The sequence below is a fragment of the Gymnogyps californianus genome, chromosome 2, assembly GCF_018139145.2.
Source record: "Gymnogyps californianus isolate 813 chromosome 2, ASM1813914v2, whole genome shotgun sequence".
Classification (NCBI taxonomy): domain Eukaryota; kingdom Metazoa; phylum Chordata; class Aves; order Accipitriformes; family Cathartidae; genus Gymnogyps; species Gymnogyps californianus.
Window position 1 is genome coordinate 119,407,844 of NC_059472.1, and position 16,112 is coordinate 119,423,955.

Genomic DNA, 16,112 nt, shown 5'->3' on the forward strand with positions numbered 1-16,112 from the left:
GCATCGATTTCACGTCCCCACTAAGTGACCAGGAAGCACATTTGGTCCCTCTAACACCCATCTTCACAAAATCCTCTTCCCGGCTTCTCACGGGACACGCAGCAATTCTTCCATTTTCTCCACGGGTCTGTGAGAAGACAGTTCTCCTCAACTTTTCAGAGCCAAATTACACACAGCTATGCTTCTGCATCTGGCTCACGGTCCCACCAGGGACTTGGGAAAGGGGGAGGGTTTGGCGACAGGAAGGGCTGACATCAAAGTCACAAGCCTTTATCTGCTCCCACTATAACAGAACTTGCCTGAGGGCTTTCACAGCTCTCCTGCACACTTGCCTCCCAGGCCGTGACTCCTTCTTGCAAGGGAAGCCCAGGCCCTCCAACAGTCCCCAAACCAAAACTGAAGGGACAGAGAGTTTGGGCAACCCTTGCACTTCCTCAATTACTATGTCACCTCGCTGGAGACACTGACTGACAAAGCACGAAGGACGATACCAAACAACCGCTACGCATGAAGAACTGTTAGTGCACACTCATAGCCATGGCCATACCTGCCTTTCACCTTTGTGCCCCCTCCAAGACACTTAGCCAATTTAAACTTTGGAGCTCCTCAATCATGGCTGCTAAACAGCTACTGAAACAAGGAATCAAAACTTCTTGCATCCCTGAGCACTGGGAAGGTCTTTCAATTGACAGGAGGATCTGTCAACAACAGATACTGGTGTTACGGGCCACACTGAGAGCAACTGTCATCTTTTCTGCCATTTGCTAAGGTCTTTGCCCATCTTTTCTTTCTACAGGACTGCGCACCGTTTTCGTTCCAGAGCTACCTAAGACCAGCACACTTCCATGGCCTACGCCTGACCCAGACTCTGTAAAGGACACAACGTTTGCCATTTTAACCCAGACCAACACTGCCGACTCGCTGCTCCGCAACACGCAGGACAACAGGTCCACCAGGTAGGTATGTTTAGTACTGTGCAAAGGTCATTTCTACACCTCCAGTGACCTGGTTCCCACAGGCATTAAGGCTCCCAGGAAGTCACGAACCACCTGAACAAGCGGCAGTCAGTTATGTTTCACCCAAGTCACAGCGCCTTTGCAGGCACCGGTTTACACCTTGCCAGTGCCTGGTCCTCCTTGGGTGAGGGCTACAGTACGGGCTGGCATGATGAGAAGGTAGCCAGGTCCCAAGGAGAAGCACGGCTATGCTCTGCGTGCCAGCTGCTGTGCTTTCCTGTTGGGGCCTTGCTGGCTCACTCCACCCCATTGGAAAGCCACTGCTGAGCACAACAGCCCTGAACTATCCACTGCTTGGATTAAATTCATCATTCCTCTGCTTCTGGTTGGGTCAGGCAGCTGACAGGCTCTCCTGAGGAGGAAAAATGCACCAGACAGCGTACACATAGCACATGACACGCAGCACACTTCCAACATGTAGCAATGTGACTTCATAGGTATATAGATGGGTTTCCTGGGAGCTCTGCAATTTCATTCTCTTCCACACCTTGACGTAGTAATGCTTATGCGCTCAACAGCAAAAAGCATTCCAGATGACGACATCGGTGTTTCATTCCCCTCACTGCCAGGCTTGGAGTTTCTTCTAGTTTAACATCCTTTGCTTCCTTTCCAGACCGACACACCATGGAAAACCATACCATAGACTCAGCCGACTGGCCACTGACAACAGAATTCGACTACAGCGATTCAGCCCCATGCATGGGAACTGAGGAAAAGCACTTTGCAGCAAAACTTTTGCCACCGCTTTATTCTTTGGTGGTGATATTTGGCCTCATAGGCAACATGCTTGTTGTCCTTATTCTGGTTAAATACAAGAGATTGAAGAGTATGACTGACATCTACCTGCTCAATTTGGCAATTTCAGATTTGCTGTTTGTATTTTCTCTCCCTTTTTGGGCTTATTATGCTGTTCACGACTGGATTTTTGGGGAGGCACTGTGTAGAATTCTCTCAGGTGTCTACCTCCTTGGCTTCTACAGTGGCATCTTTTTCATAATCCTGTTGACCCTAGACAGGTATCTGGCCATAGTGCATGCAGTGTTTGCTTTGAAAGCTAGGACAGTTACCTACGGCATCCTCACCAGCACTGTCACTTGGGCTGTTGCTATGCTTGCTTCTGTTCCTGGGATAGTATTTCACAAAACTCAAAAGGAAAATTCACGTTATACTTGCAGTGCTCATTATTCAAGCGATGCCGCAATAAATTGGAAGTACTTCTATACTTTAAAGATGAACATTCTGGGACTTATTGTTCCAATGCTTATTATGATTTTCAGTTACTCACAAATTCTAAAAACATTATTGAGATGTAAGAATGAGAAAAAACAGAAGGCAGTCAGACTTATTTTTGTGATCATGATTTTTTACTTCATCTTCTGGACACCGTTCCATATTTCTTCTTTTTTGCATACATTTCAAAGTTCACTTTTCGTCCCAAATTGTGAAATCAAAGGTCAACTGGAGAAAGCAATCCAAGTGACAGAAACAATATCAATGATCCACTGTTGTATCAATCCTGTGATCTATGCATTTGTTGGAGAAAAATTTAGGAAATATCTTTATGCCTTTTTCCGAAAGCATGTTGCAGCCCACCTCTGCAAGAAATGTCCAACTCTTTATCATGAAAAATTAGAAAGAATTAGTTCCACATTCACACCATCCACTGCAGAGCATGACATCTCTACTGGACTGTAAAAATACATCAAAACATTAGTTAGTAAATGTTGCATCACTCGCTTTGCCTTAAGGACTGCCTGACATTTTTTAAGATCTTTATGTCAACCACTACTGAAAACTATATGACCCTCAATTCTTGTGGTTAACTGTTCCCTGGGGTTACAGCATTTTCCATTCTTAAACTAAGAGAATCGGTGAGTTCTCCAGGAAACATTAACACCATAGCTGATCACATCAAGATTTGAATGGGGCCCAGAATAGTATGATTCTGTTTCTTCACTCAAACTCTATCCAATGAACAAATGCTAGTGAGATTTACCTGCGGGGAATACAATATTGAAGAGACTAAGGAGTAATAAGTCATCTCACAAGAGCCATTTACTGTTATGTGAACATTGTAAGATAAACATTGGGAGGAAGCTTTGAGGATTGATGTACCTGTTTAGTATTCAACATTAATGGAGGACCTTTTGGAAGTGACTGTATTCTTTCTGCAACATGGTCAGGCATTTGATAGGGGGAGGTTTTTAGTTTTTTTCATTTTTCCGCCCTACCCCTTATTTACCCTACATGAATAAAAGATGTTTCCATAAAAATAAATGTGAGGATGAATATGAGATATATCAAGATAATATCTCTCCTCTGATGGGAGAGTTGACTGACCTTTATCTTACTGGGGCCATTTAACCCAAGGATTTATCTGTTAGCTAATAGTGTAGTCATTTTTAAACATAATTCTTTTGACTGTAGGCTAAGTTATAATATTTTGATTTTAGTTCTTTAATTTTATGCCTGCCATATCACTGTTCAGTTGCTAACATTTTCCAAAGTGGGCTTTTAATCAGCAACATTGTGATTTTTGTGGGTGCAATTTTGCAAGTAACTGCGCACACCAAGTCTACTGGCTGCACAACAAGACAACGATGCACCCCCAAAAAACGTGAGCTTGTTTCTGACATATCATATCCCTCCAAGTAAAACAGCACTTAACCAATAAAAGCACATCACCAAAGATCTGCAAGGCCAGAATGAAAATAACCTTGATATTTGCTATGCAAGATTGTGTATGAAAAAAGTATCAGGACTCTCTGAAGGATTTTGGAGACCATGAGCACAGCACTGAGTGGAGGCCTCCCTAGTTCTGGACAGGTAAATAATGTGTGTAGAGGAAGACTTTACACGGCAGATGCAGTAAGCGTGTCAGGCTAGGCTCCTGCATGAGAAAAACCTGCTCTTCACATACACAGTAAGTCTGATATTTGGGATACACTTCTAGGCAGACAGTAGCCTTGGAACTGCAAAAGCCGCCAACTGGAAAGGAGGCATACCTGCTCTGCCTTCCCAGGAGAAGAGCGCCCATAGCCAACTGGTGCCTCAATTAGAACTGCATGCTAATTGAAGACTCGAGACCATTAGTCTACTGGTGTCCTATGGCCATACATTTATGCCACTATTAGGAGTTTCCCTGTAAAAGAAACTGGTATTCTAGGGACATGGTGTTAGCAAAGAAGAGGAGAGAGGGGCATAGTAGAGAACTTCTTGCTTCAAACTGTAAGGAAGGGCAGGTGAGCGCTCCTTATGCAAGTGAACTGTCCTGCTTTTTTTCCCATTACTTCAAAGGGCACCGCTCATGCATGTAAGGCCTTGCTCATGGAAATCTGGAGGGACGGGTTGAACCAACCGCCAGGCAACATAAGGACACAAGAGGGGATTCCACACTACTTAACATTAGGCACATGATTCAGATGCCTAAATTAAAATCAAATCTCTTCAAGGTACCTCAGTGGTCAGTAGAGAAAAAGAGATGCCTGAGTCAGAAGCAGACATATGATTTAAATGGCCTCTGGGGAAGATTACCTGTACAACTGTAGAAGGAACCTCAAAATGCCAGCCTCTTAATTTAGGTATCAGATGCCTTAATGTAGGTGGTGCAAATACTCTCCCCCCCTCTAGCCTTATAACATCAAGGCACTAATTCTATTAGTTGCTAGCTTTTATCCTATCAGCTATTATAATCTGGCCACTACCTTGTGAGGTTAATAGCCACAGATAGACTAAAGAAAAGACCAAAAACTATCCTCACAGTCAACTTTCTTGCTTGGAAATAATATTTTTCCTTTCTTTTGTACTTTTTTACTGCACTAAAGTGAAAGCACCTTTTTAATATTAAAGCATATATTAGTTCAGTGTGATACAAATCCTGCTGTAATTGGGATATTTCTACTGCTGTGTTTTATTTTAAATTCTTGTCTTGTTGGAATTACGTTTCTTCCTGTTTTCATGTTAATGCAGTGAAATTAATAAAATCTGTGTCTGAAAAACAATGTATACCCTGCAGCCCATGTTCTCCTTACAAGCAAAAGGGCATCAGCTCTGCTCTCAGAATGGAGGTGGCAAAAAGATGCAACCATGGACTTAAATACTCGCAATACCACACTCCAGTAAAAGAAACCAAACTGACCAAGCAGAGAACTGTCTGCCCAGTCCAGAAGGTACTGTAGCTGGCACAGCTTTTATCCACCCGCAAGCTTGAGAAGAGTGCATTATAATAGCTTTGGGAAAAGTCTGGGGCCACAGATTTCAGATGGGTGAAATTTGGAGAAACAGGGCTGTGTATGTTATAAATAGGGGAAGAGGAGGAATAAAGGAGGGCAATAAAATATGGCACTCTGTTGATATTGGGATGAAGACAGGATTCTCCATAGACTTTCTGCAGCTAATTTCAGATCTCCTTGCACTGTACAGAGTGACCCCAGCCAAGTGCTGTGCCTGATCTCCCATTTTATGTGTAAGAAACTTCAAGCATTCAAAGTTCAATACAGAAATATGCTTCTGCTTCACCATGTCATTCTCCCTGTTCCACTGTCCCAATTCCTTTTTTCAGCCTACAATCCACACCTCCTCCTCTCCCCTGCACACTCTTTTCATCTGTCCACCATGGGATAAGCTAAATTCTATACCCACTGCCTTTGTTTTCTGATTTTCATTTTCTATTTTGTGCTGGCAGGAACACAAACAAACTAAACCTAAAGATTATCTTATTGTTATGTGCCCAGGCAGTATAATCCTTGGTCCTTCATTGTAGCTTTGCACTGAGACAAGCAAGGCTCTAGATTTGTGGCAGATTTTGAGTCTTAATCAGTCGGATGTGGCTGCAGCATGGTGTAGCTACAGGCCAGGTAGCTCCAAATTAGGCTAGCAGGACTTCAGGAAGTCTGGTCACAGCGGGATGGAGCTACCCATGGGGAAGGTTTAACAAGATCCCCAATCCCTACGAAAAAGAACACAAGTCACGTCGGCAGAGAAGCGGAGGAAATTTTACATACAGGAGACAAATACTCCATAACTCAAGCTCTGCAGGGAAAAGCACTGAGATGAAGATACAGTGTGTATGTAAGAGCTAGAGAAGCAGGCAGATAAACAGAAACTGTGCGATGAACTAGAGGTGTGTTAAGAAAATGGCAAGGCACACCAGGATTGTAATTACAGCAGAGAAGAAACTAACACAAGGAAGAACCACTGCAGTGCTTGGGAGGCATCTGAGCTGCTCTGGTGAGATATTGAGGAAATGAAAGCAAACATTTGAGAGAGTGTACAAATAGCACCAGAACACCAAAAAGATTCAAGACAGGACCTCTGTGAACACTACAAGTAAATTGTTGCTTTACAACAAATGTTGAACAGCTAAGTGAAAATTGTTACAAGTTCAAAACTTTTGGCACTGAACTTCTGAAGAGATAAGGCGTTCACTGGGCTTTCAGCATGTTTATGAAAAGAATGCCCATGTGCCGTGGACAAATATCTTATGCACAGCCCTGAAACCAATAAAACAGTTTAGTTTATGCACAGAACAGGACGGAGTCCGACCTTCTTGTTAGGAGATGCTACTGCCACATGTTCAGAAGCATGTGGGGAGGAATGCCCCACACAGCAAAAGATAACTCTGCCAACTCTCAGGCAGACTTCCTAAGGGGCAAGAGGAAACGTAGCAAAAGTGCATATATGGTTTTGGTGAGTGCTGAGCAGTACTCGCAACCAACCACCAGATTTATAATCACTGCCATTGGTTTGTCTGTGCTAAGTATATAATGGACAAACATAGAAATAGTGAAACTTCTGGTAACCAGTGCATAGGGATGTTCCTGTCATAAGACTTTCTTGTTTGTTAACCCAACTGTGACCTTATGTGTATGTATTTTAGATAAGATAAAGGTAAATGGAGTATAAAGGAAGAGGAGTAGATGAAAATGGATAAATAGGAAAAAGTAGTGGCAAAAAATGAGAGAATGACTTTAGTAGCTTTAACAGAGGCTAATAAAGTAATAGCCAGAGTAATGGGAAGATCAGAGATAAATACTTTAAGCAGAACATTAAAAGATTTAGGTGAGTAAGAGAGACTTTCAGTTATGAAGCTCCAAAATAAGTATCACTCCTTCCAGTGAAAATTACAAATGGGAGAAATACAAAGAACATAAGGACAAATTTACATGGTTTCTTGTTCCACTTAACAAAAAACAAAGAAATGAAGTGCCAGGAGAATGACATGATGCTGACCAGGTTAAATGGAACAACAGACAGATACTGCTCATTTTGAAGTTTAGTTTTGCTGCTGTTTTAAACCGCTGATGCCTACTGGCCTTCTCCTAGTGGCTACTGTGGTTACTGTGGCCCTAGAAGCATTACACTTTTGTATAGTAACAAAAAAAATTAAGTTAGCAGAGGAAACAAAACCAAACCAGTAAATCCTGGCGCATTTAGAATATCAATAGCAATCAGGCTAAAACAAAGAAGGATGTTTGTCTAGAAATAAGGGGTGAAGGCATTGCTTTGTACCCTTATTCTGGCGACACTTGCCTATTAGGAGCTGTACTTCATTCAGAAAATGGAATGGTAGGGAAAAGAAATGTTGTATAAGTTTGTGTAACTGCCAAGCCGTTTTGTAATTCCTGTGACAGTGAGAGCAATCTTGGTTTGAGTGTTTTAAGTCTGAAATGACTGATCCTGGGAAGGTGGGGCCACAACACTGGAGGAGGGCAGCATTATCAGATACACAGACCAGTGCGCAAAACTGCACAAATCTTCAAGTGACAATCAGCTTTGCAGAACTGTCTACAAGGTTGTGCCAGTAAGACACTAACCATACGACACTAACAACACAACCTATCCCGATACCAGACTTTTTGAATGGAATGGAAACCAAGTGGATGGAAGTGAAGGAGCCATACGGACATAACTTGCAGGGACGCTATCATGAGGTATGGACAATTACAGACTACATCTAGTCTTTGGCACGCAAAAGTACTTTCTGGTTCCTGGGTCCTGGCACATACCTCGTCATTGTACAGACTCTTCCCATCCTTTCTCTGACCTAGTTTTCATTGAGAAGAAATTTGGTGTGTGATTTTCCCAGCCTGCCTGATCTAAGGTCCAGGATTTATATGTACACTGAGGCGTATTTCTGATTCACAGTTGAGATAGCCCCGAAAAGCACCTCTAGACCTAGAATTTATGTACTATAAATGTACCTGAAAACAGCAAAGTGTGAGAATTAAAGGCCTATGTAAAAACGAGATTCTGAGAGCTGAAAATTTGTGAAATGCATAGCTATGGCCCAAAAGTAAAATCTCTTGTACTATGATAACCCCTTATATATAAAACAGGGCAGCATACATCAGAAGCCTGGATAAAAATGGTAGAAGGAAGCAACGCTCTCTTCCTCCTCACTGCATGAGGAAACACAGCTAGTTCAGTAAGAGCAGCTTGGGGAAAGCCAAAACAAAAATAATACCATGACAATGGAATTAATATGTGCTGCAATGAATGATTATGTACGTGCAAGATTTACAAGAGAGAAACAAACAGAAAACAGAAGAAGAATAGGGGGAAAAACCCCCTTGATCTTACTGCCAGTAAACAACCATGTGAAGAAGTAGTGTTAATCCAGATTAGAAATGCTTGTGTCTTCCAGAGTTTGTTTTTTGTAACCCAGCTTCCTCGAACCTGTGAAATGTGTAAAATGTTTTGTTGTTTTTTTTTTTTTAATAGTCTCCATGACAGAAATCTTAGGGTGTGGTACGTAACGTTTTTTCCCCCATTTTCCTCAACAGCATATACCTCACAGATGTAAGATTGGGCGTGATTGTATAGTGGCAGCAAACGATTAGTCACAAGAACTTGAAAGCCTGAAAGAAAAGGCTGATAAGAAAAAAAACCCCTAAGCTACAAAGTAGTTTTAGCTGGATGTCTTTATTTCAACCTCTTCAAAACAAAGACAAAGTGTATGTTAATACTAACCTAATTTGGACATGGATTTTGTGAATATAACAAGTAACAAAATGAGATATAATTGGGGAAACTAATGGAAAAAGAAATGCATCCAGTCTGTGCTCACATGTTTTCATTAGACCTCTTCTCCAGATGAAAAGGATGATCTGCTTTGCTGTAGTTACAGACTTTGATAAGAGTGTCGTGCACTATCATATTGTGTATCTTTAAGAAAGGCATCTGCCATTCTGTTCTAGGCCTTTTTTTTCCCCAGTCTTTCTTCTTCAGGTGGTGCAAGTTTGTAATAAATTGAATGGAAACTGTTAGTTGCATTTTCAAACTTCTGTACCCGTAATTCTGCTTGATGTCGTATGTCACAGTGGTATGTGAGCATCTGGTATGTGTCCTAGTAGACATTTCAGTACTTGTGTAGACTTCACAGAAATGATGACATCTCCTTGTGGGAGTGCCATATCACTTAGATACTGGATACTTCAGTGTGATGGCCTGATTACTATGAAGATGAATCATATAATCAGTCACTAGAAGAGATTGGTGAATGCAGTTTGACTTGACAGCGTACATGGCTGCATACTTGCTGAGTACATCAACTTGAGCCCCACAGGTAAGGAACGAAACCCACTATCATTCCAGGCATATCTTTATGGAGAGAATGAGTGTCACACTACTAAACATAACTCCTACTCATCTCTGGAAGTAAAACCATAATAGGTAAAATTCCAAGTTATATCAACCCACTGTATTATTGCTTTTATTATTGAACAATAGCTTAAATTTCTTGGTAAAATTATGAGGTTCACCTGTAGGTAAAGATTCTTAAAATCTGCTGTAGCTCATAGCAAGCAGCAGTGCATTTTTTCAAAGAGATGCTGGGCAAGGGATTGAGAAAGCTGAAAAAATCTGACTTGTAACAATGGATGTGATACTTGCATTTTCCATACCTCAGTGTTGACACACACACTAGATGTCTGAAGGCAGCAGGGAGGAGGGGGCAATGCAGCAGCAAGACAGCCAGTCCCAGGCTGGTGTGATGGAGCTTCAGACTGGATGGGAGTCGAGTCCTGTGGGGGCCCATCAAGAGTGACTGAGGGGAGTCAGGGAGCAGAGAGGGAGACAAAAGAAAGATCTTGTCCTAACAGCATTGATGAACAACACACCACCAGCACCCCAGCGCCCAGCAAACAGCAGGGCAAACAGGCCTAGACTCGCCTACAGCCACGTGCAAGACCTGATCAAATCTGACTTCCCAGCAGCTCTGCTTATCTGCAGCTGGTGTAGGTGTAGAGCTGATTGAACGTATCGTGTAGGTGCTGATAATAAAGTTAGAGTCCAGGTGCCTGCTGCCAGAGTGTGTCCCTGTATTTGGGTTGCCAAGTGTCATAGCTATTCACACTCTCTGTGGGGAGTCTCTCATCCAGTTGTAAGACCCAGCTGGTGAGCAGACCAAACCCATTCCCCTTAGTCAGCTGCTATAACAGTGAGTGGCAGAGGCCCTCTGTTGGCGTCCAACACCCTCTGCGATCTTATGTGCTAACCAGTAAATTAAATACCCAGCTACGCTTGCTGATCAGACTGAGCTATGAGAATGAAAAGCTATAAGCAACAAAATCAAACAGGTTAATAAAGCCAATGAATCTGTGGGAACAAGGGACTATTTCTGAAGATCAGCCTACCACAGGTCTTAGTTTTAAGTTGCTGTTGTTAGTTCAAATGTTTGAGACCAGTTTTGTGAGAGCGTATTTCAGAATCAAAAGCTTGATGAAAAACGGGCAAGTCCAACAACAGGTTTCAGACTGTTTCCCCTGTTCATATAGTGTGAGATGATGAAAGGTTTTAGAGTCTCCAGTAGGTTCAATAACATGTAACAAACAGTGAACAATGAAGCAGGCTTCAGAAAGAAATCCTTAAAATGTCTGTTAATTTCAATACGTAGACTGTTTAGGAATTACACATTGAAAAATTAATTTGATACAATACCTTGTTTGATAATTATAAGAATTCATGATAAAAGTGCAGGTTTTTGTCAGCAAAGTTTGGTAGCAATTAGGAGCTTGATTTAGGTGTACTGGAAACATTTTTAGAAGCAGCTCTTTCCACTGACTGTATAGGGGGTCTAATATAGTCCATCAAGTAAGGTAGTGTGAAAATACCCTTAGAATACTCTACAGTGGCCATTAATTTTGATGCTGAGACTCCAGCCATTAAAGAGCTCATTGGAAGAGCTGATTAGGGAAGGAAGAGAAAAAACTATTGATTCTATGGAATAAAGACCTTGATTAGTCCCTCATGCAAAGAAGGTTGACAATGAAAACAGGCTGAACTTTTACCTTTTTACTGTCTCCTCCCAGATCTGAGATGTAATTCAGAAGCTGTGATTCCCTTGACTTCCATTAAGGAATGGCAGCATCCAAAGCAAGACATCTCTATTGGGCTTTTGGCATTTTAAAATCTTTTAAGGGTACTAAGTACTGAGTGCAAGAAAGACATCCCTTTAGTGCCTTCACTAGGTTGATAGGATGAGATACTCCAGAACCCTCCAAAGAGATGTCAAGGGGAGGCAGGGAGTTGCACTTTATTAGGTATCTTCTCAGGGTTTCTCTCTCAGGGGTTGTCAGGCATCTGATAAAGCACGGTCTCTTTCTTGCTTCCTCTGTACCTTTCCTACCTCCTGTGTGGTTTCTTTGATGTTTAAGAAGGATCTAAAAAGCTGCTCACAGTGCAGCTTCAGTTTAACTCTAAAAGTCACAGGAATCAGCCACATGGAAATAAGTTGATAAGAATCAGATTCTATCAGGCTTTTCTGAAGCTTAATTCCAAAAAGTAAGTAACAGTGGTTTCAAAAGAAGGTCAGACTCACTATATAGACTAAGTCATAGTCTTATGAGAGGGATTAAAAGAAAAAACACACTCCAAAAGACCAGGTTAGAGAAAAATAGAATCAATCAAATCTCCTAAAATATAAGGACTGCAACTCAGAGCAAGCCAACAGCAAGTGCAGGTAATTCTGAATAAAAGTGTAAGCTTTATTCGAAAGCTCCACTTTTTGTTCAGGGACAAAAACCATAAAAGAAATTTAATGACTGAGAAAGGTAAAGGGATGAACTTCATGTAAACTGTTCTTGATTCAAAGAGGTTAGCTAAAGGAAAAAGATAAAACAACGATATAAAAACCTTTTTCTAAAACTGCAGCTGTGGGTTGTGAAACCTTGAATTCAGCTCCTAGGAGGATCCTCCACAATTTCAACATCTCTGCACATCTCACAGAGTTAGAAAAGTAACATCTGATGACCCATTTTTAGAAAAAAGAGAACTGCTCCTTGATTTTTTTTAAATGAAAACAGATTTGTTTGCTAGAAGTTTTCAAACTGATACATCCTTCTTCATGCAGGAAGAGGTGGTTTTGATGTTCTTCTCGTGACTGATAAATCGGTTTAGCGCTACTCTTGATGCAATAATCCAAGCCATCACTTGCACCATAAGATATATGGTAAGTCATCTTTGCTTCTTTTTTTTTTTTTTTTTTTTTTTTTAACATTTAGTAGTTGCTTAGGTAGTCTAATGCCTGAGGTGAAAAATACTTGTGGAATCTTGCCAGTTTATTCATCTTTAAAAATTACCCTGGGGAAATGCACAGGATATGTTAAATGGAATACACTAGTTTTAAAGGACAGAACCACTAGAATACTTGAGCAGAGGATCCAGATAAGCAAAGAAATAAATCTCTAGAGATTGATCTGAGTAAGAAATATAATGGAGTATGCCTCTCTGATTTTCTTCTCTGAAGATGATATATAATGATGGAAATCTGGATTTTAAAACTGTTACTGCAAAGACAAAACAGCTTGTTCGAGTGAAGAGCACTTATTCTTCTCACAGGATGACTACAGAAGATCTCATGTTGTATTTTAAACGCTCTGCCTCATGGACCCTGTTTACATGCAGCATAGCTTAGCATTTTACCTCCACTTACTACACCTTTGTAATTGTTACCATTTTATAGCACTGTGCAAATGAACTGAAACTCACTTTAATAAAATCTTTGCCTCTTCAAAAAGAGAGCTCTGACCTGAAACTCAGCATGAAACAGTGACATGAGTTTGCTCAGCTTTTCTATGGAGAGCTTTTCTCTTGAAAACTGCATGACTGCTAGTCTCAACCAGAGCAACAGAATTTGTATAGCAGATTGCAGATTTCTAGAAATATTGCATTTCTCTAAACTGTATTCAAAATAATATAGACCTGTTTTTGAAATATCCTTTCTTCAGACATCTTCCAAGATTATCTTTGGGTTTTTTTCCTAATGATCAGGAAACATAAGCCCAGTCAGATATCTCTAATGAGGTAAACAACCCAGGTCGATTAACCCAGTGAAGCATTCTAGCCAGTGGCCAACACTGTTTCCTAAAACGGTGAGATTATAGGATAAAGCACAAACCCACTTACAATTCCTTTTTCTGGTTTCCAAATTAGTATCTGTAGTTTCCATTGTCAGCATGTACTGGATACTGTACACAATTCAGAGTAGTAAGTACTTTTGCAGAGAGAGCTTCTGAAGCAAATCTAGGCTAGAGGAATGGGGCTCAGTTAGCGGAAGGAACTGCTCAGAGGGAGACCACAATTTAAGCATGCAAAAAGGGTTGAAAGGAAGACGCTAAGATGCAGGGAACATGTGGTTGTCATTCCAAGAAGGCAGAGGAAAAGGAGGGAAGGCATTGAGATAGCAGTTAACAGGAAGAAGGGGCTGTTATGAAAAGAATTACCGCAATGATATCGAGACAGCATTTTGCCATAATATTTGTATGAATCCTATCAATCACATACTCATAAAATCCCACTCTGGGTTTATGCCCCAGGTGTTTTTCATACCCACGTTTATGGATGACCATCATGCAGGTGCAAAATGATCAAGACAGGATGTGCTGAGTCTGATACTGTGTTGCAGCCAGTCCCTCATCCCATAATCCCATTATACAGCATGGCTGAGTGACACATCGGAAATGGGGATATTTAGCTATATGCAGTACCAGGGACTTGTACTGTCAGGGCATGCAACATAGATCTAGCAGATCTAGCTGAAGGGAATATTAAATATTTGCACAGTGCCCAAGTCTTGTCATGTTTTGAAATAAAGAAGTTAATATTTTGGACCAAAGAGTGTTTTATAAAGGTGCTTTTTTTCCTAAAAGAGTTGCTGAAAATACTTAAGAAATATAGACCCTTAGATACTTTAAAATCAACTTACTTACCGTCAATACACCTGAGCCACAGCCACTTCCTTTACCAACAAAACCATTATCTCAGTATTGTAATAACTATGTAGTTAGTACAGCTGTGGAAAAAACCTGTTTCACAGAGCTTGCCAGAGCTTCCTGAAAGCTGGTCTTTGAGGAGTTTGACAGCACTTATTTTCTCCCCAAGAAATTGTATATAGGCAAAGCTGGAGACGCAAACCATTAAAACTTGCCAATTTTCACTTATTCCTTGTTCTCCACAAGAAAACTTCATGCCACACTTAACATGCCAAAGTAATGTCTGAACACGGTTGTTCTCATTCTTGATATTGTTAGGAACAGAGTTGACAGCCAGACTCAGGAAGAACTTGGGGAAGGGGTGGGAAAAAGTTTGCAAAAGCAGCACCTCTTTTTGTTTACAAGGTGCAGATTTTGCTCCATTAAAGCTTCCTCCTTTTAGAGCAGATTCATATCTGCACTGTGCAGCGTAAGAATCTCCATCAGGAGCTGGCAGCTCAGGAGAGACTCAGATCCTCATTTTTAAGGTCACAGGAAAGTGGTCAAAGACCTAGCAATCAGTCCCTTGCCCAAGACCTCAGCTTAGGTTCAGCTAAGTTAACCACTTCGACACAAATTAAGATAAAGACATTAGCATTTTAAGCGACCTGCGGTTACAGCAGAAAATAGTCCTTTCACCTGAACAGTTTTGTCTAGAGAGACACAAAGAGACGCTTTAGGGATTTCACAGGCTGTAAATCAGAATGGATCACTATGAGCTTCTACTAAAAAGCAGAGCAGGGGCCTGTGCCTCTGTGTCACTCCAGCCACAGGCTGAGTTTCTTCAGTTACATTTAGTCTTGCAGAACTCAAGCGCAGAGAATGAAGTGGTGGTTTTGAGAATGTGGTCTCTGCAAAAGACATCTGCAATCACACAGGGTAGACCTCGCCATTGAAAAAAGTGCACGGCGGGGCTGTAAGCAGGAAAGAAGCAAACATTGCTGCACTATGTGAGTGGTCAGGGATCACAGAGCAAGTTGGGGCAGACGCACTACTGCTGCGTTGGCAGCAGTCTGTTGCCTTTGTCAAGAGAACATCAAACTGCCTTTGCCAAGGCATCAAATTGCCAGCAAAATGCAGATTTCAAAACCATCAACCTGCTATGAACAGCCACCAATCTGCCATGAAGTGCCTGACAAAAGCAGTCATGATGACCCAGGAAGAAAGAGCAGCCCTTTTACCAGACAGCAAATAGCTCTACTTGAGTGGCTACCAAACGCATCGATTTCACGTCCCCACTAAGTGACCAGGAAGCACATTTGGTCCCTCTAACACCCATCTTCACAAAATCCTCTTCCCGGCTTCTCATGGGACACGCAGCAATTCTTCCATTTTCTCCACGGGTCTGTGAGAAGACAGTTCTCCTCAACTTTTCAGAGCCAAATTACACACAGCTATGCTTCTGCATCTGGCTCACGGTCCCACCAGGGACTTGGGAAAGGGGAGGGTTTGGCGACAGGAAGGGCTGACATCAAAGTCACAAGCCTTTATCTGCTCCCACTATAACAGAACTTGCCTGAGGGCTTTCACAGCTCTCCTGCACACTTGCCTCCCAGGCCGTGACTCCTTCTTGCAAGGGAAGCCCAGGCCCTCCAACAGTCCCCAAACCAAAACTGAAGGGACAGAGAGTTTGGGCAACCCTTGCACTTCCTCAATTACTATGTCACCTCGCTGGAGACACTGACTGACAAAGCATGAAGGACGATACCAAACAACCGCTACGCATGAAGAACTGTTAGTGCACACTCATAGCCATGGCCATACCTGCCTTTCACCTTTGTGCCCCCTCCAAGACACTTAGCCAATTTAAACTTTGGAGCTCCTCAATCATGGCTGCTAAACAGCT

The 16,112-nt window shown here is 41.8% G+C and overlaps 1 protein-coding gene across 1 annotated transcript; it reads left to right on the plus strand.

Moving 5' to 3' along the window:
- The first annotated feature begins 892 nt into the window (after positions 1-892).
- LOC127013047 (C-C chemokine receptor type 2-like) lies at positions 893-2,711 on the plus strand. Its single transcript, XM_050891608.1, has 2 exons — positions 893-956; positions 1,630-2,711. Exon 2 carries the CDS (start codon positions 1,641-1,643, stop codon positions 2,709-2,711), a length of 1,071 nt encoding a protein of 356 aa, XP_050747565.1. The 5' UTR covers positions 893-956; positions 1,630-1,640.
- The last annotated feature ends 13,401 nt before the right edge of the window (positions 2,712-16,112 follow it).

Coding starts and splice junctions, on each gene's coding strand:
- LOC127013047 (XM_050891608.1), top strand. CDS start 1,641: ATGGAAAACCATACCATAGACTCAGCCGACTGGCCACTGACAACAGAA.